At 36.0% G+C, this 24,063-nt stretch overlaps 1 protein-coding gene across 4 annotated transcripts in view; it reads left to right on the forward strand.

Moving 5' to 3' along the window:
- Nucleotides 1-23,197, forward strand: part of LOC113492299 (golgin subfamily A member 6-like protein 22) — a 72,752-nt gene extending 49,555 nt beyond the window's left edge. For 2 of the 4 annotated variants that reach the window (XM_026869745.1, XM_026869742.1), the window contains 11 exons: nucleotides 768-929; nucleotides 1,692-1,931; nucleotides 2,910-3,110; nucleotides 4,345-4,522; nucleotides 5,005-5,169; nucleotides 6,049-6,174; nucleotides 6,950-7,052; nucleotides 12,295-12,426; nucleotides 13,026-13,157; nucleotides 15,596-15,675; nucleotides 22,937-23,197. In XM_026869745.1, coding sequence (XP_026725546.1) covers nucleotides 768-929; nucleotides 1,692-1,931; nucleotides 2,910-3,110; nucleotides 4,345-4,522; nucleotides 5,005-5,169; nucleotides 6,049-6,174; nucleotides 6,950-7,052; nucleotides 12,295-12,426; nucleotides 13,026-13,157; nucleotides 15,596-15,675; nucleotides 22,937-23,109 — 1,692 coding nt within the window. In that variant the 3' untranslated portion in view covers nucleotides 23,110-23,197. Of the gene's footprint in view, nucleotides 1-767; nucleotides 930-1,691; nucleotides 1,932-2,909; nucleotides 3,111-4,344; nucleotides 4,523-5,004; nucleotides 5,170-6,048; nucleotides 6,175-6,949; nucleotides 7,053-12,294; nucleotides 12,427-13,025; nucleotides 13,158-15,595; nucleotides 15,696-21,604; nucleotides 21,617-22,936 lie in introns of all 4 variants that reach the window. The other 2 variants (XM_026869744.1, XM_026869743.1) reach the window with 2 other exon arrangements.
- The last annotated feature ends 866 nt before the right edge of the window (nucleotides 23,198-24,063 follow it).

The raw sequence follows: 24,063 nt of genomic DNA on the forward strand, positions 1-24,063 counted from the left end.
TCAAATTGAAAAAATATTTTTGTATTGAATAGACCATTCATCGAGGAAGGTTTTAGGGTATATACAATCACGCTGCGACTAATAGGAGCGAAGATACAATGGAAAATGTGGAAAAAACAGGGTAGGTCTTATATCTTCTAACCACTCGGACGAAGTCGCGGGCAACAGCTAGTATTATATAAAATTCTCGTGCCACTGTGTACGAAATTGAACTCATTGGATGTTAGCCTCGTTTGGCTCGGCCGATTTTCATGAAATTTTGTGTGCTTATAGTTAATACTGAGAATCTAAGGGTGTACAATACATTTTTTTTATTTCTATATGGTATTTTTTAATGTTTTTATTTATACAGCATACAAAAATACATACAACCCCAAATTTTCAACCCTACATGATCAACCACTATTTTTATATGGCAAAACAACGTTCCCTGGGTCAGCTACTTATATAGATACGCGTGGTTAGAAGATATAAGTTAGGAATTTTTGAACGAAAGCCCTCGAAGATTAATATTTTTCCCCGATTTTGCCACATTTTCCATTGTATCTTCGCTCCTTTTAGTCGCAGCGTGATGCTTTATAGCCTAAAACCTTCCTCGATTAATGATCTATTGAACACAATTAGTATAGAATACATCTAGACACAGAACAAAAAAATGGTCGAACTCATCATACAAACATATACTTGGGAGGGCCACAAACCACAAAAAACCAACAGCCCAACATATATTATTTTCCGTATATATATTTCTAACATCATATTACCAGGCCCTCACAGCAGCTGAAGCCAACACAACAAAATGGCGCGCCGCTCACGAGGCAGCCCGGTCCCAAGCCGCGGCCCGCGCTGAGAGGATGCTGGCAGACTGCGAGTGGAAGATGAGGGAGCTGGAGAAGAGAGCCAGGGACGCCGAGAAGAATAATAAAGAGGTAAGTGGCTCGAGAATATGGTGGCCTGGTACTTTAAAAGGGAGAAAATAGAATTTCATCATTATAAACGTGACCATGATACCTGCAAAGGTTTCGGAACGTCGGGAACTAAAATCTAAAATTAAACCGCGATAAAATCCGTAAAAGTAGTTTCATTTCAATGTCTAACATTTGCGTAATCCTAAGAAACTACTATTTCTTCTCAAATACTTGACTGCACTGATAGCCGAGTGGTTGAGGTCACCACACTGTGCGCGACGTGTTAGTTCGATCCCCGTAGGACAAGCATTTGTGTGATCCACGAAAGCTTGTCCTAAGTCTCGGTGTGTTTGTGCATGTGACTTGTGTCTGTAAAACCCCCCGCGATACAAGGATTAAGTTCCTTAATGAGGGTGTCGTTTTTTTTAAATCAACTTAATCCTAATAATATAATAAATGTGAAAGTATCTCCGTCTGTCTGTCTGTCTCGCTTTCACGCTAAAACAACTGAACCGATTGAAAGGGCTTGGAAGATTTTTGGGTATTCTGATTTTAATCTGCGTTTACTAGTACAAAATAAAGTAAATTGAAATCGCTTAATCCGTTCTTGAGTTATGTGGCATCAAACAGACAGAAATAGTTTGAAATGCAAATATAATATACCTCTTTTTATGTCAGAGGTTAGAGATACCACTCCTAAGACAGGGAATCTCGACCCTCAGCAGGCAACAAACCTAGGAGGAGAGATTCTAATCATCTTCTCACCTACCTCATTGTCCCCAGCTAACAGCAACAGTCTCCCAGCTGACGACGAACCCTCAACCCTCACCAGCACAAGTAGCTGAGCTGCAGCAGCTACGAGGAGTTGTCTCCGAGCAGCAGCGATCAGTCCAGTCCCTGACTCTTCAGCTGCAGAAGGTTGAGACGAGGGAGGAGGCCTTGAAGCTGGAAGTACATAGGCTGAAAGAACTGCTGGAAAGGGAGGTCAACAGTGGGAAAGAGAAAGATGAGAGGCATAAAAAGGTTTGTGTTATTAAGCTACGCTTGATACGGTCCGTCCGTAGATGGGTGACCATCTTTGTCATAACGACTTCCTCCGTGTTTCGGAAGGCACGTTAAATTGTGGATCCCGGCTGTTATTCATACATCTTTGACAGTAGTTACAGGTAGTCAGAAGCTTGAAAGTCTGACAACCAGTCTAATATTGTAAATGTTATTAATAGCTCTCCTTCAAATTCTTATTTTTGTTATGCCCGACAGGGCTCACAATGCTCTAAAACTAATGTATATTATAATCCTTATGTACCTACTACCTAAGTTCAAATTGTGGAATGCAATAAACGTATTGAGTATCGTGTTGCTCACGTAACTGGGTTGAGGAGGTCAGATAGGCAGCCGCTCCTTATAAAACACTTAGCTACACTTAGCTTTATCCTGTTAGATTGCAAGCCGACCCCAACATAGTTGGGAAAAGAATTGATCAATGATGACTTTTGACTTAACCCTTGTTCATATTTGGGAAAAGGCTTGGCCAATGATGATCAATCTTTCGGTTCCACGTACCCCTGCTAAATTTCCAGGAGACAGCGAACCCCTTATTATTTTTATTATTAGCCTGGAATGTCCCACTGCTGGGCAAAGGCCTCCCCACTCTTCTTCCACTTGTCTCTGTCATGAGCCGCGAGTGACCAGTTCGGTAAGAACGAATCCAGGTCATCCCGCCATCTCCGTCTGGGTCTGCCTCGCTGACGTCGGTTTCGTGTCACGGACCATTCAGTGGTAATTTTGCCCATTGGTTGTTTGGCATACGACAGACGTGACCAGCCCAATTCCACTTCAACGTAGCAGCTTTATGAGTAACGTCTAAAAGTTTGGTTGTGGCACGGATCTTAGTATTTCTTATTCTGTCCGTAAGTTTAATGTTAAGAAGAACTTTTGACTTAACCCTTGTTCATAATTGGGAAAAGGCTAGGCAAATGATGACGTACCCCTTATTTATAGGAAGTCCAACGCCTATCCGCTGAGCACAGCTCTGCAATAGAGTCGCTCCGCTTGGAGCACATATCGGCGTCCGCGTCGGGCCGCGCGGCGCTGGAGCGCGGGCACGCGGAGCGCACGCGCGCCGCGCTGCAGCAGCTGCGCGCCGAGGCGCAGCAGGACGCCAGGAGCGCCGACAGGAAGCTCAGGGAGGTCACCGCCAGGGTGAGGGGATATAGCACTTTCTTATATTTTTTGTCCCGGGTGAAACTCTAATGACTTCAACTCACGTCGAGGGCACGGCGAGGGGATATATCCGACTCCCACCGACTATAACATCCCGGGCCCCTTCAAGTTACTAAGCCAGAGTGTTTTCTTGACCGGGGAAAACTCTTTTTTTTAACAACTCCCGCATTAAGAAATTTAATCCTTGTGTCGCGCGGGGTTTTACAAACATACAAGTCACATGCACACAGACACCCAGACTCAAAACAAGCATTTGTAGATCACACTAATTCTTGTCATCGACGAGGATCGAACCCGCGACACGACGTGCACAGTGGGTTTGGCGTATTCACCTCAACCACTTGGCTATCTTGGTTTTTGTAAATGTATGAGATCATTCTAGAAACATAGTAAACGGGAAAGTTTATATGTATGGATGTTTGTTCCTTCTTCACGCAAAAACCACTGAAGGAATTTTGACGAAAGATAGTTTAAAACCAGGATAGGATAGTTTTTATCCACATTTTATGTTCCCGTATCATTTCGATTTGTCGGACTGAGGCCGAGGTCACCACGCCAAACCCACTGCGCGACGTGTTAGTTCGATCCCCGTAGGACAAGCGTTTGTGCTATCCACGAATGCTTGTCCTGAGTCTGGGTGTTCTCGTGCATGTGACTTGTGACTAGAATGTCTAACGCCCATGATACAAGGATTGAATTCCTATTTGGGAGTCCTCTTTTTAAAGCTAAAATAATAATAATTAGATACCCCATTTCATATTAAAGTTCTCAACAAGGCCTCTGCATGTTGGACCTGTGTCCCCATGCACGCCTTTGAAATAACCGGGCATCTTCCCATGAAGTTATCCCATGACAGAAAAGAGTAATGATAATAATAACTGTTTGCATCACCATGCGTAAAAAGGCAGGTGTCATAGTTCTCCGAATAATTTTAAGGAACTAGTCCACTTAACATGTCTCATTTATATAATAGCCTATTTAGTTTTACATACATATTGCAATAGTTTTGCATCTACTTTGGATTTTTCATCTCTGTTCTCCCATTGGAGGTGAATTATCCCTAGTAGATGCCCCATCACATTGTATATTAAAGTTCTCATGAAGGCCTCTGTGCGTTGGACCTGTGTCCCCGTTCACGCCTTTAAAAGGGACCGGGTCTCTTCTCATGAAGTTAGCCCGTGAATTTTATATTATCGTATTATTTTAATTCCAGTTTGAAAACTTGAAAGAACTCCTAGCGACTAAAGAGACACAATTCGAACGCGCCATTGCCGAGGCCCACAGTAAGGCAGATTGGGATATTATGCAGCTAAGACACCTCCTAGACAAAGCAGACATCAGCTACGCGAACAAAGTTGAAGATATGACGGAGAAATTCGAAAAGGAAAAAGGTTAGGATATGACAAATATGACCTAGAAAGAGCTCGTGGCTAAATTATAACTGCACAAGTTGAACGATTACAGGTTAAGCTACACTTGATACTTTCAGTGTATTGATGGGTGACCAGCCGTGACCATTCTATGTCAGAACGAGTTCCTCCGTGTTTCGGAAAGCACGTTACATTATGGGTCCCGGTTGCTATTTACAAAGCTTGTATTGCAGACTTAAATGTACATTTTTAGATTATGCAGAATGTAGACAAATGATCGTGCTCATCACACAAACATTTTTTCCTGGATGGGAATCGAACCCACGACCTCCGGTATGGCAGTCAGAGTCACTAACCACTAGACCAACAGGCCAATCAATGACTTCAGTAGCTTTATATTATAGCCAGAAGATACAGGTTCAATTCCTGTCCTGAAGCTTAAATGATTCCATTGTATTATTTATGTTAATTGCAAATCAAAATAAACTTCTAAAACTCCACAGAAATGTTAATAGAAGAATGGTCGCAGAAGTTAAAAGAAGTAGAAGAGGCAGCGGCGACAGCGGCTAGCGAGGCCAAGGAGACTCTAGAAGCAACCAGACTGAAACTCATCGCGGAGAGGATGGAACAGGTCAACAAGCTGAAGGAACAGCATCGCCAGGAGATGGGTGAGACAATACATACATACAAAATACTACTTACTCACTTATTAAATGATGAACGCTTTACTCACGCGTATTTACGCACTCGCGTCAGCTCATGATTAAGGACTCCGGTTGGTTCCGAAACTAGTCGGACGATCCCGATAAACACGCGTGAGTAAACCATTACATCATTTAATAATGAATCAGTCTCACGATAGTTATTATAAAAAATACTTACTACTTTCCAGTAAAAAATAGTATATTTTAGGTAAAAAATTATGTCCTTCAGACAGATTTCCAAAAAATGTTGGATAAGTATTTTTATTTTATCTCGTAAAAAAATATTGTAGGGGATTTAAAATCTCGTGTGACGTCACTTACCAGTACGCTTTTTACTAGCAAGTGATGTTGTTACCCCCAGTATCATACCTAAGTCCGTACGATCCCCGTAGGACAAGCATTTGTGTGATCCACGAATGCTTGTCCTGAGTCTGGGTGTCTTTGTGCATGTGACTTGAATGTCTGTGAAACAAGGACAAAAAATTAAAAATTGCGGACAACATCACATACATTGTTCTGAAGCCAAAGTAAGTTGCTAGAGCACTTGTGTAATGGAATTCCGATACAAAGAAGGTACCACTTACGCCCAGACCCGAGACAATGTAGAAATGTGAATTTTTACATTGACCCGACCGGGGATCGAACCCGGGACCTCAGAGCTGACGACACCTTGAAACCGGTGCGTACGCCACTCGACCACGGAGGTCCAATCCTTTTCGCGAGAGTCTATTTTTAAAGAAATAAGAAACCCTTATAATTTCAAATCATTGTCTGTCTATCTATCAAAAACTTAGTTCAAAAATAAAAAGTATCTCCAAGGCTAATAAGTTATTTATATTACAGATGACCAATGGGAAAGGTTTATGACTGACAAAGAGAACTGCCTCTCGAGAATGAAAACAGAGTGCAGGCAAGAGGGAGAAGAAGAGAGAGTTAAGAGGGAGAAGGAGTTGTTGGAGGAGATCGCTGGTGAGTTAAATATTGAGTTATTTTAACTAGTAGCGGATATTTTAGGGATCAGTTTAAGTGATTGCCGCAATATGCACGAGTACTAGAAATAAAAAACTCATTTAAGCAACTGTGCAGGATCGGTGGTTCTCGTCCAGATTCCCAAATAAAACGTTTAACTGTGCTTTTATAAAACTTATATATTAAAACTGAAATTATCGATACAACATGACAATAGGTGTTGCTTGCAAGAAGAGTTGAAGAAGAAGAAAGATGGCGGGGGCGTCGCGCGCCAAACACGAATAAAAGGCGCCAATCGATAGTCTGATACACTTTGTCGCTAGATGGCGACACATTACCACTGACACTACGCACAAAATGTTTAGTCCACACTAGCGTCAATAGATGGCGCGAACAGCAACGGTTGTTTCAGACATAAATATAATGTCCAGTTTCTCTAGTTTTTTTAACGGTAGCGTATGATGTAAATTTTAGATTAATAAATAGGGTATTTGTCAAAATACAAAATAATGAATACGAGTTTCTCATTTATCACATCATTAAAAAAAATAGGTAGATAAAAAACATTGAAGTATGGTAGTGGAGGCTAAAAACATGACTAGCTAGTAAAAAAGTGCTAGTAAGTGACGTCACATGAGATTTTTTGTTTACAAAATATAAGAAAAAATTACCTATGTATATTTTTTGTCAAATACCCTACATTACAATTTCTTTTTACAGAACGACTGCACATTATTATTTTTTCTCATTATTAACCACAAATTAACCCTTACAGAATTAAAATCCCAAATGCAGACACAATCGAGTGAATACGACCACCTAGCTCTGAAGGCGGCTGCCTGCGGCCGAACCCTCGCCGTGACCGAACAGGAACTGAGGTTAGTACACAATATTAGACTACCTTCATTTAACGCATGGTTAAACATGATGTGTTCAAAGATTTGTGTAGTTAAGAGGTTGGTTGGAATGTCAAAAGATAGGAATTTTATGTGAATTAAGTTGACAATATTGAAATGAAATGAAATGAAATCATTTATTCTGCAAATAGGATATTTCATCACTTTTACATGTCTTTTTTGAGAACGATGGAGTCGACATTTCTTAGCTGACTACCCTGAGGAGAAATGTCGAAACAAACTCAGGGGTCGCAGTCTCTCTTACAATCCAGACAATGTTAAAATTCAAGTGCATTGCAAATTGTTGGAGAGAAGTAATCTAAAGGCCCACGTTTTTAACTATCACGCCAGTCCAGCCGTTTTTAGCTGGAAATTGCATTGTCATCCGCTTTGAAGCTACACTGAAATTTTCAGCCTGCCAGCTTATCGGGAAGTGTCTCAAAATTGAGTTGCAAAAATCCAAATAAAAAGTCAAAAATAAGTCGGCGTTTTAATGAAGCTAAAAATAGTGAAAAGAAAACTAAATAAATTTTAGGGGTCTCTAATGCAACGATCATTATTTTTGTCGTTTTCTCCTAAATAATTGTACGAAACCCTTTCTTCGCAATTGCGACTCGCACTTGACCTCTTTTAGACAACAATCTTTGAATACATCACCATTTTGACCCTCATTATCAAAATAATCATTTAATTAAACCAAACGAAATTGGTAGCGAAATTTGTTCCTAAAACTTAACTAATCAATGATTTTATTCTCCATCTCTTTCTATCAGTCATGATTAGAAAAGGACAGAATATAAGACTTGGCGTATACAAGAACGATGCAACAAAATGGCGCCATCAGCTGTCATTGTTTACAAGAAATATTCTAAACTCATTTCCAAAAGACCATCTTCTATCCTTTTCACACATTGTTAGAAAGAAAGAGATGTAATATAAAAAATTAAAATCATCTAGCTTTGGCTATTTCAGTTGACTGCTAAATATCAACTAAAATAGCTAATAAGACGAAAGAGGTATTACCTAAACTGCAATAGCAATTTAACAGCAATAATTTGGCGATTTAACCGTCAAATCATCTTGTCTCATCGATTATTGGCAGTGATTGCACAATTTTTGCTGTTTTCTCGCTATTGTTCATACGGTAATACCTTTCTAAAACTAAATTTAATACTAATTCTATTGAAATATTGTCTTTTGGACAAATTTGGCTACCATTAACGCATGTCAAAATTTATTCATATTTTTTGACTAATTAAAATTTTAGTTTAATCATTTATTAACTAATTTTTCATTTACATTGCTCATTAAATATATTAATTGGTGTCTTTAACTGTGATAATGTTGTTATATTCATAAATATTTATATTAATTTATCAATAAAAATAATTATTTTATCTTTGACAGTCGTCAAGTCATGACAGTTGTGACGCAGTCTTACTATGTGCTACTGTGTCACAGTAACATGTGTTGTGTTGTCAGATAGACAGTCGCGAGGTAACATACGGGGCTCAGTCAGTGAGTCTGGAAGCCGACTTACAAAGCTTAGGACTTTAAATAAGTTTAATTTAAATAATTGAAAGACACCTTTTAATTTATTTTAATACACAAAACCACACAAGTCATTATTATACCATACACAATGAAATCATCAAAAATGATGTCCAAAAGGCAATATTTCAATAATGTTATATTTAAGAGTTAAAAATAAACATTCATTTGTGTTATTTTAATTAAAATATTAGGTCGTTTTTAATGGCACCCACCGTGGGGCCGATCCGTCTCTTTAAATTTTCATTCTATTAGTGCATAATAAAGACTATTTTTTACATGAGCCAATGTAATTTTCCAATATCTGACGATTTCATTCCTTTAGACAAGTGACAGTGGTAAGTTTATCGGTAAATTAACCAACAGTGTGGTCAATGACGGTTCGCTCAAATATAATATATTAATGTGGAAAGTCAGAGTAATGTCACAATTAAGTTAGATACAACAAGAACGAAAAGAGCGTATTCTTTCTTTAAGCCCGACAACGAAATTATAACTCTTCCGGTGTTGCAGGCGATCTGTCGGCTTGTATTCTCATCTTTGTCTCTTATCTCATAAAAAAGCAATGGAAAAAAATAATGTCAGACAGGAATCGAATCCGCAACACCTGGCTCAACAGACCACCAGCTTTACAAAACAGCTTTCTACATAATAAATAAAAAAGCCAACTTTAATAGTGGACAATTTACATTGCCTCATGTGTAAAAGTCTTTAATACAAAATTTTAAGAGACAGATTAGCCCCACGGTGGGTGCCATTTAAACTTATATAACGTAAAGTCATTATATAACGACGGTAGGACAGTGTATTGTATATATATACAGTGTGGGGGTACTGGCGCTGTTGCTGTGTGCGTGGGCGGGTTGCTCCCTCCGTATATCTCTCATCGCGGCCATACTAGCTCTTGCTGCGGCGTTGGCCGCTAGACTCCGTCGTAATAAACTCAGCAACTAAGCGAAAATTGTAGAAAAAAGTCAAATCTACATTTCTGATCACTTGTAAATTTTGTTTACATATTTGAGCGAGTGTAAACAAACAATTTGTATTTAAAATTTTGAATTTTAGATGCTAATTCATTGATAAATTTCAGTTGAGTAGATTTTCGTTTAAAATACGTTAAGTATGTAAACAATTTGACATTTATTTACATTTGAACAAGCAAACAGGACACCTAGGACTGTTTTTTTATTTTTTATAATACTACCTATAGTCACAAAACTCTAAAAAATAGTGAGGAAACCTCCTGAGAATGTTTCAAGGGTGTGTTGCGTCACGTCAGAGGTCTACGGGCGGGATACACTCTGACACCAGGTTTTACATCAACCATACGATAAGAAATACTTTACGAAAAGAGTGCATGCAAATTGTTTCCCCTTTATCCAAAAATGCTGAAATGATCCACAAAGCGATGTTCAATGAAAATTGCGTCCATTTTTTGTAGATGTAGATTTAGGTTATAAAATAACAAATTAATGGGTTTTTTTAGATTGATTTAAAAGTCAATTTAATTGTGTTCTTTTAGTTACATTGGCGTTACCGTTTCTATAGATATGTTTTAATTACTAGATACTTGAGTAAATGAAAACTTTCCTAATATTTGTTGTTGACCGTTCGTAATTGAGTCTTCTCGCCTGTATTATTTTTTGTTCAGCCATAAATGGTGTGTAAAAAGATAGTGAGTGAGGCCTCAAAGAAAAAGACGGAGACATATAATGGTACATACTAGATAGATAGTGAGGCCTCGAAGGCATTTGGCCAGCAGTGGACTACCGCACTGTCTATACAAAAAAATGGTAGATATGTCAACACCATATAACTATGTGCTTAGTTTTTGATAAAACAGAAGCCATTATGAAACAGAAGATTTTCATTTTCCCTTACCTATTCCAGTTGTTTCTCCATTTGAACCAAAGGTTGACTGGTTGATAATGTCTTGCGGAATTAAGTCCGCCTCATGTACCACAATTTTACATGGAAGTTTAAATAAATAAATATATCAGGCAAGAAAGCAAAGTCATTTATTCAAGATCATCAAGAATTATTTTCATAGCTTATTTTACAGCTGTTTTGGAAAAAGCCTTACACAGATAGAGTTTTGAAAATTTAGTTTATATAACGGCTTCACGCGCGTCGAGGTCGGTTATATCGCGTTTAAAAGTACGAGATAAAAACTATCCTATGTTCTTTCTCAAGGTCAACTCTATCTCTGTACCAAATTTCATTAAAATCAGTTAAGTGGTTTGGACGTGAAAGCGTAACAGACAAACAGACAGAGTTACTTTCACATTTATAATATTAATAAGGATCTGTAGAATCGCTACGCCAAAACTAACAATAAAAACAGTGTTTTTAATATTATATTATTGTAAATACTGCCAATTGGACTGAATTCATAATAATCACAATCACACATATTATTGTATCTCATGATCTAGTCATCAAAAGGAGATTAATAGCAAAATAAATAGGTATTTGAAAAATATATATTTACACTAGCTTTTCGCCCGCGGCTTCCCCCGCGTCGATGTAGGTTATATCGCGTTTCCAAGAGAACTCTTCAAAAGTCCGGGATAAAACTATCAAGGTCAACTCTATCTCTGTATCAAATTTCACTTAAATCAGTTCAGTGGTTTAGACGTGAATGCGTAACAGACAGACAGACAGAGTTACTTTCGCATTTATAATATTAGTAGGGAGTTGATCAAAAAATAAGCCACGTTTACATCATACATCTTTGACTGTCGTTACGTGTAGTCAGAAGCTTGAATGTTACAACCATTGTTTTACAAGGAGCGACTGCTTATCTGACTTCCTCAACCCAGTTACCAGGGCAACACGATACCCCTTGGTTAGCCTGGCTGTCAGACTTTTTCAAGCTTCTGACTACCTGTAACGACTGTCAAAGATGTAGGAATAACAGCCGGGACCCACAACTTAACATGTCTTCCGAAACACGGAGGGACTAGTTATGACAAACATGTTCACCCATCCACGGACCAACCGCGTCAAGCATAGCTTAACCTGTGATCGATTCACTTATGCGGTTATAGCTTAGCCACGAGCTCCCCTGTGAATGAAAATAGACGGTTATTCCTGATAAATACGAATGGTCGAATGGTTGAAAAACCTTTGTATCAATTTCAAATGGTTCATGGTTCAATGGATCATGATACCGAAAGCTAACCACTATAAATACTTTTCAAGGCAGGTTTTGAACATAATTTTTCTTAATTATCTATTTATTTTCGCTATTTTCTTCGTTTTAGTTTTATTCATTTTAGCATTCATCCATTGCTCAAATTGTTCTCATTTACAACATAAGTTTGTGTTTTTTTCTATTTTTATATGATTATGAAATATTATTATATTTTGTGTGAAAAAGAAATAAAAATTAAACGTAAATGAATCTTCAATTATTGATACACAACCTACACATACAGCCGAGTGTTGCCATAAAACGTTTTCTACTAAGCTACTAAGTTTTTTTTTTAGATTTACTTTAACAATATTAAAACCTTTTTTCAATCCTGACAAAATAAAAAAATCCTTAACTGGCAACACTGAAATAGGGTAAGAGCACCTACAATCGGCTTAAGGTAAAGTCCCAACAATCGGCCAACCATATAAATTATGATTCTTTAATAACTACCTCCCTTTAACCGACTAACGATAGAGAGGCACTGGCGAGGGAGAAAGAGCTACGAGAGAAGAGATCAGAAGATGCAACGAAGCTAAAACAAGCGGAAAACGCGTCCAAAGATCAGATTGAGCATCTTACGAGGAAATGCGCCTGTTTGAGGAAACTGTGAGTAGAAACTCAAATGTATTTAGTCTAGGCGAAACGAAAAAGTCTACAGTTTATATTTTGAAATATTTAAAATTCTCAGCAGGGGATTTTGTTTTTTGACAAATTGTTTGATTTATGGGTATGATAGCTTAAGTTTTCTGTCTTAATGTCATAAAAAGGTAAAAGTTTGTGATTTTGTTCGGGGTAATCTCATGATCTGTTGAATCAATTTCGTTCTTTTTCTTACCAATAGAAAACTGCGTTATTTGTGATTGACATGGGCTTATACATTAACCTGAGAAGCTCTTTAGAAAATACTATAAAATTGATGTCAAAGTCTGAGTGGCCTGTATGTCTAATAGTTCAGAATTTTTAGATTTTTTAATTGTAGAATCGATTTGGTCCTGGGTTCGAAACTCACCCAGAACAAAAGACTGTTAAATGAGCACGATCTTTTGTTTTGTGTCTGGGTGCAATATGTCCATAATGTATGTATGTTTATATGATTGTCCACTACTCATAATACAGGCTTTGCTTAGTTTGAGACTAGATGACGTAGTTAAATATTGACACGTAAATGACTTCACATAATTGTGTAACAATAATACATTTCACAGTTTTGATGACATCCGAGCCAAGCTCATAGCCAGGGAGAGGACAGCGGAGCAAGAGTCGAAAGCCAAGGACAAGGAACTTCACCAGCTGAGGGGCGAAGTCGCCAGGCTGACCAAGATACTCTTCGAGCAGAAGTAAGTCATAGACAACATAGTAATTTAGTCTATGGACCAGGGTCCCAATTCTGCTATTTACAATGGCCGACGAATGAATGAAAATTGCCTTAAGATTTCAATTTTCGTATTCTCTTAAGCATTTTTCGTTATAAATTTGACGGGCCTGTGGGTCTAGTGGTTAGTGACCCTGACTGCTATATCGGAGGTCGTGGGTTCGATTCCCAAACAGGATAAATGTTTATGTCATGAGCATGATCATTTTGTTCTGTGTCTGGGTGTAATTTATCTATATTATGTATGTATTTAGAAATACATAAGTATGTTTATCAGTTGTCTAGTACTCATAATAAAAGTCTGCTTAGTTTGACAATAGATGGCGTTGAGTGAATGTTGTGGGTATATTATTATATATATTAAATTTAGTATATGACGGTACGTTCAAGGTTAATTTTCAGTTATTTTATTCGCATAATGCTTAAGAGAATAGGAATAAATTGAAATTTATCCAATTGCATTTCATTCATCGGCCATTGTAAATAGCAGAATTGGGGCCCAGATACAAGAATGATAATTAGCAAGGTTTAGATAAATGAACTACCCTATAAATGGGGATGGTTTGTGCATTGATCACCACGCTAGCTCAATGCTGGCGTTTTCAGATATTGAAAATTTTTTCAGTCTTTTAAAATGGCTGTTTCGATGAAATTTGTTCATTTCTATGCGGCTTCGCCCGCGTCGAGGCCGGTTATATCTCGTTTCCAAGAGAACTCTTTAAAAGTCCGGGATAAATACTATCCTATGTTCTTTCTCAAGGTCAACTCTATCTCTGTACCAAATTTAATTTAAATCAGTTCAGTGGTTTAAACGTGAAAGCGTAACAGACAAACAGACAGACTTTCGCATTTATAATATTAGTAGGGATGTGACCAGACCCAATAAAAATATTCAGAACTGTTTTAAAACAACTTCTCAAATTTTGAACATCACAGTCAAATATTTGACTATGATGGTCAAAAAGTTAAGTACACTAGAATACAGTGTATCTTTGGGTTGGTTTTCTGTCCGTCCATTTGTTTTTGGTGTTGGTAATGCCCTCTCAACGGTGGCAGTTAATTGGCTTTAAAGTAACAAACAGCTATTAATTGGCAAGGTTTAACCTTTTTTGAATTAAAAGACGTCACTTAAAGATAATCTTTTCGAGGTATTGTGGAAGCAAATTTTATTTTGTTGTAAAAAACGACTCCCACATTAAGGGATTTAATCCTTGTGTCTTGGGTTTCACAAACATACAAATCACATGCACAAAGACACCCAGACTCAGGACAAGCATTCGTGGATCACACAAACGCTTGTCCTACGGGGATCGAACTAACACGTCGCGCAGTGGGTCTGGTGTGGTGACCTCAACCACTCGGCTATCCGTGCGGTCATAAATCTCGTTAAAAGCACTTTAAAGCGGTTTCTTCCTTCACTACCGAGTAGTTCTTTAATAGCTGATAGTTTTGTTCAAAAATATATTATTTTAAGTATGAATAATAATGATGACAATTTTTTTTTGCAGTGTCCGTCTTGTAGTTTTTGTATAATAATGGATACGTATTTTTTAATTTGTCCCGCAGACATAAATGACCAAATTACAGTGAATTAAACTTACGCGTGACGTCACGATTGAGTATAAATTTTACTCTATCGTTACGTCACAAGCCCCCTCTCCTAAACTTTAAAGCAGTTAATCTTTGTCAATTCTAGTTTGTCTGAAAAAGGAAAAAACACGTGTCTCATACTTTTCAATTATCTAACTGAGGGACGAATGAGATTTTTTCTTTTTATACCCAGTCATCATCCCTATTATTCACATGAAAGTTGCTATTACTTTTCCAGTCTTGCAAAATAGATTTTTAATCTTGAATAAAGTTGAAGTTATTTAGTTTTTTAATGGTCAAAGTTAGGGAAATAGTAAATGTTACTTGTGGTACCTTCCTTGTATCTGAATTCCATAACACAAGTGCTTCAGCAACTTACTTTGGGTTCAGAACAATGTATGTGATGTTGTCCACATTTATTTAAATATTATTATTTATTTATTAATTACGTTTCCACAAGTGACCTTTATCAAAGATTATTTTAAGTAACGTCTTACGGCGAGCGCTCATTTGACTCAAGACAGTTTGTCGTCGGATCTGTCACCGTAAAATCAATTAAAAATATTCTAAACTTTAAATGAACGTTAGCAAGCTGACTCTCTACTAAATCGGGTTTATTTAATAAAATTCTGTTTTCATAGCCTATTAGTACGGAACCCTTATTGTTGCGAATCCGAACGATTTTGACGCTTTTCTTCACTTTAAATGTCTTAAACCTGTCTCCCAAATGAGCGTAACTCCAAAATTGATTGAAAAATAACTGAAAAACGGAACATAAAGGCACTGTTTTCGCACAACCCGCATGACTTACAGCACGCCTAAGTTAGGGGCGCGGACGCGGGCCGACGGCTGCGAGACTTCGCCCCCCGACGAGGCGGAGCCCCAGCGTAAGGGTATGTCCACATGTGTTTAGGTGAGCACTGTCGCTGTGTGTGTGTGCGCCTTAAGTGTAAATCCTGTTGGTTAACATTTTACGTTGTAGTTTGTTAGATTATAAACTTTATAATGAGATTGACCTCCTTTGTCATAGTTTGAATTTAAAATGTTTTATTTTTCTGATGTTTGAAGTGCGGTTGTTTTTTCGCAGTTGTCAGTAGTTTTTGTTCTTAGTTGACAATAAAAGAATTCTTACTTGATCGGACGTATTAATTATTAAAATAACCTGAACCCAATAGGTTATGGGCCCAGAATACGCGTTTGTCGATAAGTAAAGAGCAGTCACGTTTTAGTTCGTGAAAGTAATAATAGTTCCGGCTCGAATAACGTAATAAATCATGGAGGTTAACAATTCCATGAAAATTGAGAAGTTTTGCGGCAACAATTTCAGACAATGGAAATTTCAAATTAATTGTGCTTTAAAAGCAAAAGGATTAAATATCAAGAAGGAAAAACCCAAGGTCGCTGATACACAGTGGGAAAGAGATGACGGGATGGCAATGTTCATCATAACGTCCTCAATGGATCTCGGCCAAATCTCGCTTATTGAAAACTGTGAAACGGCAAGAGAAATAATGTTAAAATTGGAATCTATCTATGAAGCAAAGTCTGAACTAAACAAAATGATGGTGCACGAAAAGTTTTATCAATACAAGATGTCGCCGACTGACAGCATTGCTAAACACGTAGCTAATGTGGAGAATTTAGCAAAACAGCTGAAGGAAAGTGGTGAAGAAATAAGTAACACAGCTATTATGACTAAAATACTAAGCACTTTACCTGCAAAATATAGATCATTACGTCAAGCTTGGTTATCCTTAGATCCAAAATCACAAACAATTCACAATCTTACTGCAAGATTATTAGATGAGGAAGCTAGCCTGACAAATGAAGAAGAAGCTGAGATTGCCTTAGTAGCTACAAAGAATTTTACAAAACAGAATAAATTTCAGAATCAACAAAACAGTACCAGTAATAACCACAGTACAAGGTCGGGTCAACAGAGACATCGTTTCATATGTTACAATTGCAACAAAAGAGGACATTTCGCAAGAGACTGTCGAGCCCCAAAGAAATCTGAGAGGAAACCTCAAGAGCAAAAGATGTTAGCATTTAGTGCAGAACAATGTTTACAATCTGAAACTAATACAGATGTATGGATTCTTGACAGTGGTGCATCTGCGCACATGTCATACAGACATGATTATTTTTGTGAGTTACAAGAATACGATCAGAGTAATAATGATAGAACTGTGATATTGGGAAATAAGAAAATACTCTCAGTGCAAGGTCATGGAAATATATTAATCAATAGATGTGTGAATGGAAAATGGGAGAAGAGCATTTTAGAAGATGTACTCTATGTACCAGAGTTACGCAGAAATTTATTTTCAGAAGGTATGGTGACTAGAAAAGGTTATGTCATTGTCAAAAGAAACAAAGATGCCTTAATAATGAAGAACAACTGTGTTGTTATGACTGCAACATTAAAAGAAAACAATCTTTATGAAATAAATATCAAAAGTATTGTGCAAGAAAAATGTAATGTAGTACAATCAAGTCTAAAAGTCTGGCATGAACGTTTGGGACATCTAAATGTCAAAGAAGTGCTAAATATGAGTAAGAATGGTGCAATTCCGGTCACCTTCACAGATGATAACAACTTTACTTGTGAAGCATGTCAATACGGTAAGCAGAGTCGCATACCATTTCATAAGTCTCACAGAGGACAATGTGAACCTGGAGAATTGACTTATAGTGATGTATGTGGGCCTTTAGAACATGAATCCATATCGGGTGCAAGATATTTCATTTTATTTAAAGATGGTGCTACCAGTTTCAGGCATATATATGTGATTAAACATAAAAGCGACTCCCTAGATTGTTTTAAAAAGTATAATGCAATATTGAAGAATAAATTGGGTCGTGGTACTCAAATACTGCACACAGACAATGGACGTGAGTATATTAACAATGATTTTAGAGACTATTTAGATCGTGAAGGAATAATTCATGAACGTACAGCACCATACACTCCAGAGCAGAATGGAAGAGCCGAACGAGAAATGCGTACAATTATGGAAAGTGCAAGATCTATGTTACATGCTCGTGACTTACCATTAAAGTTGTGGGCTGAAGCAGTAAACTGTTCTGTATATTTATTGAACCGGAGTTCATCCTCACAAACAAAAGATGTATCTCCATATGAGCTATGGAATGGAAAGAAGCCCTATCTTGAGCACATAAGAGTTTTTGGCTCAAAAGGATATGTTCATGTATCTGATGAAAAGAGAAAGAAGTTAGATAAGAAGAGTATTGAACTAATGCTAGTAGGATATGAGGACGAAAATTACAGAATGCTCAATGTTAACACTGGAAGAATAACAATAAGTAGAAATGTACGCTTCAACGAAACCAAACCACTAGTACTGAATAAAAATTGTGCTTCAATTGACATAACTAGCGGCATAGAAGAGAATGGGATAAATGATATTTTAACACCTCAACAGTCTTTACCCATACAGAAACAAAGTAAAGTCTTACCAGAAACTTCTATGGAGGATGAAAATTTATCAGATATTAGTTATGAAAGCACAAATAGCCAAAATGATCCAACATATCAACCTTCTCAAATAATTTCCAGTGATGAAGAAAGAAACATTACACTACGATCTAGAAGAGTAAGATATGAAGAAGCAAACTTTTGTGAGTATGAGGTTCCTGAAACATACGAAGAAGCTATGAAATGTAAAGATAGTAATAAATGGAAAGAAGCTATAAGAGAAGAATTACAATCAATTGAAGAGAATGAAACCTGGAAACTAGTCGATAGAAACAATGAAAGAACTGTAACTTCAAAATGGGTATTTTGTGTAAAGAGAGATCCAGAAGGTAATATTAGTAGATACAAAGCTCGTCTTTGTGCTCGTGGATTTACTCAAGTAAGAGATGTTGATTTCAAGGAGACGTTTTCACCGACGACCAGGTATGACTCTATCAGAGTTATATTATCTCTTGCAGCACAAAAGAATTATGAAATACAGCAGTTCGATGTTCAAACGGCATTTCTTTATGGTGAATTGCTGGAAGATGTCTACATGGAGGTGCCTGAAGGTGTCCAGGCTGAGCAAGGAAAAATATGTAAGTTAGTTAAATCTTTGTATGGTTTAAAGCAATCCTCTCGTTGTTGGAATAGAAAATTTTCTTCATTTTTGAGTAACTATGGTTTTAAAGTATGTCCTTCAGACAACTGTGTTTTTGTTGGATGTTTCAATAATTTCAGAGTTATTTTATTATTATATGTTGATGACGCCTTGTTGTTATCAGAAAATAAGGAAATATTAGTACATATAATTAATGACCTTAAAAATAATTTTAAGATAAAGGTTTTGAATTTAAATACTTTTATTGGTATGGAGATAACTAAGAGTAATAATTCAATTGTAATAAGTCAAAAGCAGTATATAAAGCACTTGATTAAAAAGTTTAATATGTTTGAAGCCACTCCATGTAGTACCCCTGCTGATAATAATGTTATTTTGATGAAAAACGACGGCGAAAATGCAACAAACTTTCCATATAGGGAAGCAGTGGGAGCCCTAATGTTTTTGTCAATAGTGTCTAGACCTGATTTAGCTTATTCATTAAATATAGTTAGTAGATATTTAAATAACCCAAATAAGAATCATGTCAATGCTGTCAAAAGAATAATTAGATATTTAATAAAGACAATAGATATTTGTATTGCTTATAATTGTAAAAGTGAGTTAATGGGTTATTCTGATTCTGATTTTGCCTCAGATATTGATTCTAGGATATTGTTAATATTGTTATGTGCAACATATTTTTATCCTGTTATAAAGTGTGTAGAAGTAATTTAGTATGTAGGTATTGGATTCCATTATAAAGTTTAAGTGGGAGTGTTAGATTATAAACTTTATAATGAGATTGACCTCCTTTGTCATAGTTTGAATTTAAAATGTTTTATTTTTCTGATGTTTGAAGTGCGGTTGTTTTTTCGCAGTTGTCAGTAGTTTTTGTTCTTAGTTGACAATAAAAGAATTCTTACTTGATCGGACGTATTAATTATTAAAATAACCTGAACCCAATATAGTTTTATTTATTTCTTTTTTACTTGTTCAATCCTTTTATTTTTGAAACAATGTATGAAACGTGTAATAATATACCCTTGTTGTTATTTTTAATGATCATGGAAGTATTCAATTGAACATTATCTAAGAAACGAATGATGATTCGATCAAAAAGTTGATCTGAAGATGACAACTCTGTATTGTCAGAAAGCTAGCATTGAAAAATGTGATCGTAAAGTACTTTTTAAATGAATTTTGTATCTCCTCCACCCTACTTTACATTTTTAATCTGCGAGTATGTATTGATATTTATTTAATGTGAATTTGGTGTCCTTTGTTCCTTGTCTTTAAGTTTCGGTGTGTTTCGAACAGCTTGACCGATTTCGATAAACTAATTCTGTCAGTCTTATAAAGACCAACTTAGAATATGCTTTCAGTTTAAATTAGTAATGGTTCCAAAGCAATTAAATAATAAATAATTATTGAAAGTCTATGGAATTTTCGTCTAAATACTATTTTAAGAAACTCATGTCATAAAGGAAAAATCTATAAAGCATTCCGATGAAGCATTCTATAAAGAATTTTATAAAGAATTCTATAAAGCATTCTGACCGACTGAACCTCATAAGCCGTTACAACTGCAAAGTCAATAATTATATGTAACATAAAATAATAAATGTTTTGAATAAAAAAAAACATCCTAGATTTCTTGCGCGAGTTCTAATCGCTCTTATCCGGTTTTATTTTCACAATAACCAACACAATTTACACGAAGGGCAGTGTTAACAAGTATACCAGCTATCGTGGTAATCTGTGTAAGCTTACTCTCGTTGTAAACTACGAGAGGTCGATACTAATTAGTTTACATAATTTGACCGAATGTAAACAGAGCTGTTTGAGTAATTTACATGTTTGACGTGATGTAAACTTGGTAAAATAAGTTTTTAAATAGTATTCTCTTGTTAAATGTTGTTGTTTACAGGTAAATGTAAGTAACGGGGTGGATAGAGGGTTTTTCGGGGTGGATAGAAACAGAGTTTTTTATTAAAATTTGGACGTTTAACTAGACAAAACGTAAAGATTATACGCAAACTCACAAGTATTTCATAAATTAACTGTGTCTAGGCGTTTTAATGTAAGAAAATATTCATGTAACCTCCTAAACACTATTGTCTATTCACCCCTTGAAACTCTATTCACCCCGATTTACCGTATACTAATAAAGTTAACTCGCGGATGTAAATAATGAATGCTCTCTACAGACGTTTTGATCTTTTGGGTAACAACCAATTATTAAAAGGTTTTTGTCGACCTCCGTGGTCGAGTGGCGTACGCACCGGTTTCAAGGTGTCACTAGCTCTGAGGTCCCGGGTTCGATCCCCGGTCGGGTCAATGTAAAAATTCTTATTTCTACATAGTCTCGGGTCTGAGTGTTTGTGGTACCTTCGTTGTATCTGAATTCCATAACACAAGTGCTCTAGCAACTTACTTTGGGTTCAGAACAATGTATGTGATGTTGTCCGCATTTATTTAATTATTAAAGTTATGCTTTTACCAATGATATTATATTTGACACGTCTAATAATACCAGCTCATAAATATCCCATCGCCAAGCGCAGGTCTCTTCCTCTCTCTCTCTCTTTGTTTTTTTTTGAGCAAAATACACATGTATGACAAAGTTAAATATAATAATGTTTACATGCGAGATTAGGCTTACACTTAATTAATATTTTTATATGTGTCGATTTTAGGTATGTTTAAAATTGATAATTGAAATATCTAATTATTTAAACAGGTCCGTTGCTAGGTAAGCAGGACTGTGACAAATGTATGTTTGATCAAAGAATGTTAACTAGAAATAGTTGATAAGTTTACAAATTTGATCAGTTGTAAACAAACGGGGCCCCGATTCTGCTATTTTACAACGGCCGATGAATGAATGGCAATTGGATTAAATTTGAAATTGTTCCTATTCTCTTAAGCATTTTGCCAATACAATAATTGGAATTTAATTGCATTGACCTTGAGTGTACCGTCCCGTACTGAGTTTACAATTTTGCTTAAGAGAATACGAAAATTTTCATTTTGAGACAAATTTCATTCATTCATCGACCGTTGTAAATAGCAGAATTGGGGCCCTGGTGTTAGAAGTGTAAATCAAAATTAAGTATCTGCAAGTTTAATAGTTTTTTATTTTTTTTAAGTTCAATTTGATCATTTCTGTTGTAAAATTGTAAATTTAAAAGTGGTTTACACTTGATCAAAATTGTAAACAACTGTAAATATTGATTGTAAATTAATGCCATTAAAACATCTTCATAATAAGATCTGTTTTGTACTTAGGTTAGAGTATACAACTGATTTTTAGCGGGTTTGAATCCCGAGCCGTACAAAATTATTTTTATACATCATATTTGTATATTTGCATGTATTATGATTTTCTTTGACAAGCACTGAAACACGAGCATTGTGTGAGACATTTGAATTGATTATATTCACGATTTTTGGCACATATTAGTTTTTTTAAGCACAAGCAATTCTTTTCTAAATTACTGACATATATTTTTCCCCCTTTATGGTGATGGGATAGCTTATACACACAAAAAATAATATAATAATATTTATATTATATTTTTTCTTCTATCGCTATTCTTCTAAATTCTTTTAAATAGCTGTAATTATGCTGTTTCTTTCTTCTTCTATTTGCAATATTTTTCTTTCCTTTTCAAGACTTTATTTTTTATTTAAATTATATTCTATGTTTCAGATGTTTTGAAATATATTTTTATTATTATTTATGTGTTTATTAAATGATTTTTGCTCTTATTTATTATGTATGTAGGTAAAAAAATGGCAATTATTATTATTGTTTTATTATTGGCAACGAATAATTTTCTGTTTTAGTAGTTTTTAGTAAATAGTGAAATTTGAGTACGAATTTAATTAGGCAATATAAATCAGACAAGAATAAGATTATAAAAAAGTTGCGAGAATGCCTTAATAACTATACATTAAATTGAAAAAGTCCTCCATTATTTTCAGCTACAAAATCGTATCACATCGTAAATTCCATTAATTTAACAAGAAAATTAAAATGTCTAACCTAACCTTATCATCCATTCTACAGGTGGGACTCAATCCGAATTAAACCGGAAGCGTCCGACACAAGAAACGACGTTTTCGCGCCAAAACGCAGAAATCCAAGATGTCCGACGTCGGGCGAACAGCGTCGACCTACCAGCAGTGCAAGTCCCAGTTAGAATTAAACAGTTACAGGCTAGAAGCAAAGAATCTAATTAAAAAATAATAGATGAAAAAATCTAGACGTCAGTCCATGAAAATTTTATAAAAATCGGTACAGCCGTTTTTATAGTTGTAAATTGCATTGTCATCGGGTTTGAAGCTACCCTGAAAATTTCAGCCTGCTAGCTTATCGCGAAGTGCCTCAAAATTGAGTTGCAATAATCCAACCGAAACGACAAACAAACAAGAAAGTGTGTGTATAAAAACGTGGGAAAAATTATATTAAAGAACTTCCTCCTATTTTAAAGTCGGTTAGAAACATCCTTTGTATGATAAAGTTGTGTCTAAAGTAAGACGATTAAACTTGCTAGTCTCTTAATTTCTTTTTTGAGCCGCGGCGGTTTCACAAACATAAAAATCACATGCACAAAGACACCCAGACTCAGGGTGATCAGAAGGGATAGATCCCGCGCGCAGTGTTTGGCGTGGTGACCTCAACCACTCGGCTATCCGTGCAGTCAGCGTATATTAAGTTACTAGTTTTGATCGTCTAACCTTTTAAAACAATATTAAAAGTACACTTAAGAATAAAAAAGGGAAATTTTGTTGTTCTTTTAGTTTTTTTGTTTCAACGAAAATTAATTAACTTCTTAATAAGGTGTTTAACAAAAAAAAACTGTCTCGTCCGTCACACAGATTCCCGAAAAATATCGGGTGAATATTTTTATTTTATCTCGTTAACAAAAATGGAATGGGATACAGTGATTTCAAACTTCGTGTGACGTCACTTACAAGTACGCATACTTGCAAGTGATGTCACTAGCCCTCACTACCATACATTTCATCATCTAAAGTACTTTTAATTTTCCTTACTTTTTGATGATGTGATAAAATAAAAAATACTAAGTCAATATTTTTAGAAGTCTAACGGGCTTTCAATGTTAGTAAGAGCCGATTTTTCAATCGTCAGATAACTTTTATCTGAGGAATAAATATGGCCGTTTGACATAT

Source organism: Trichoplusia ni, chromosome 3 (genome assembly GCF_003590095.1).
Source record: "Trichoplusia ni isolate ovarian cell line Hi5 chromosome 3, tn1, whole genome shotgun sequence".
In the NCBI taxonomy this organism is placed as follows: Eukaryota; Metazoa; Arthropoda; class Insecta; order Lepidoptera; family Noctuidae; genus Trichoplusia; species Trichoplusia ni.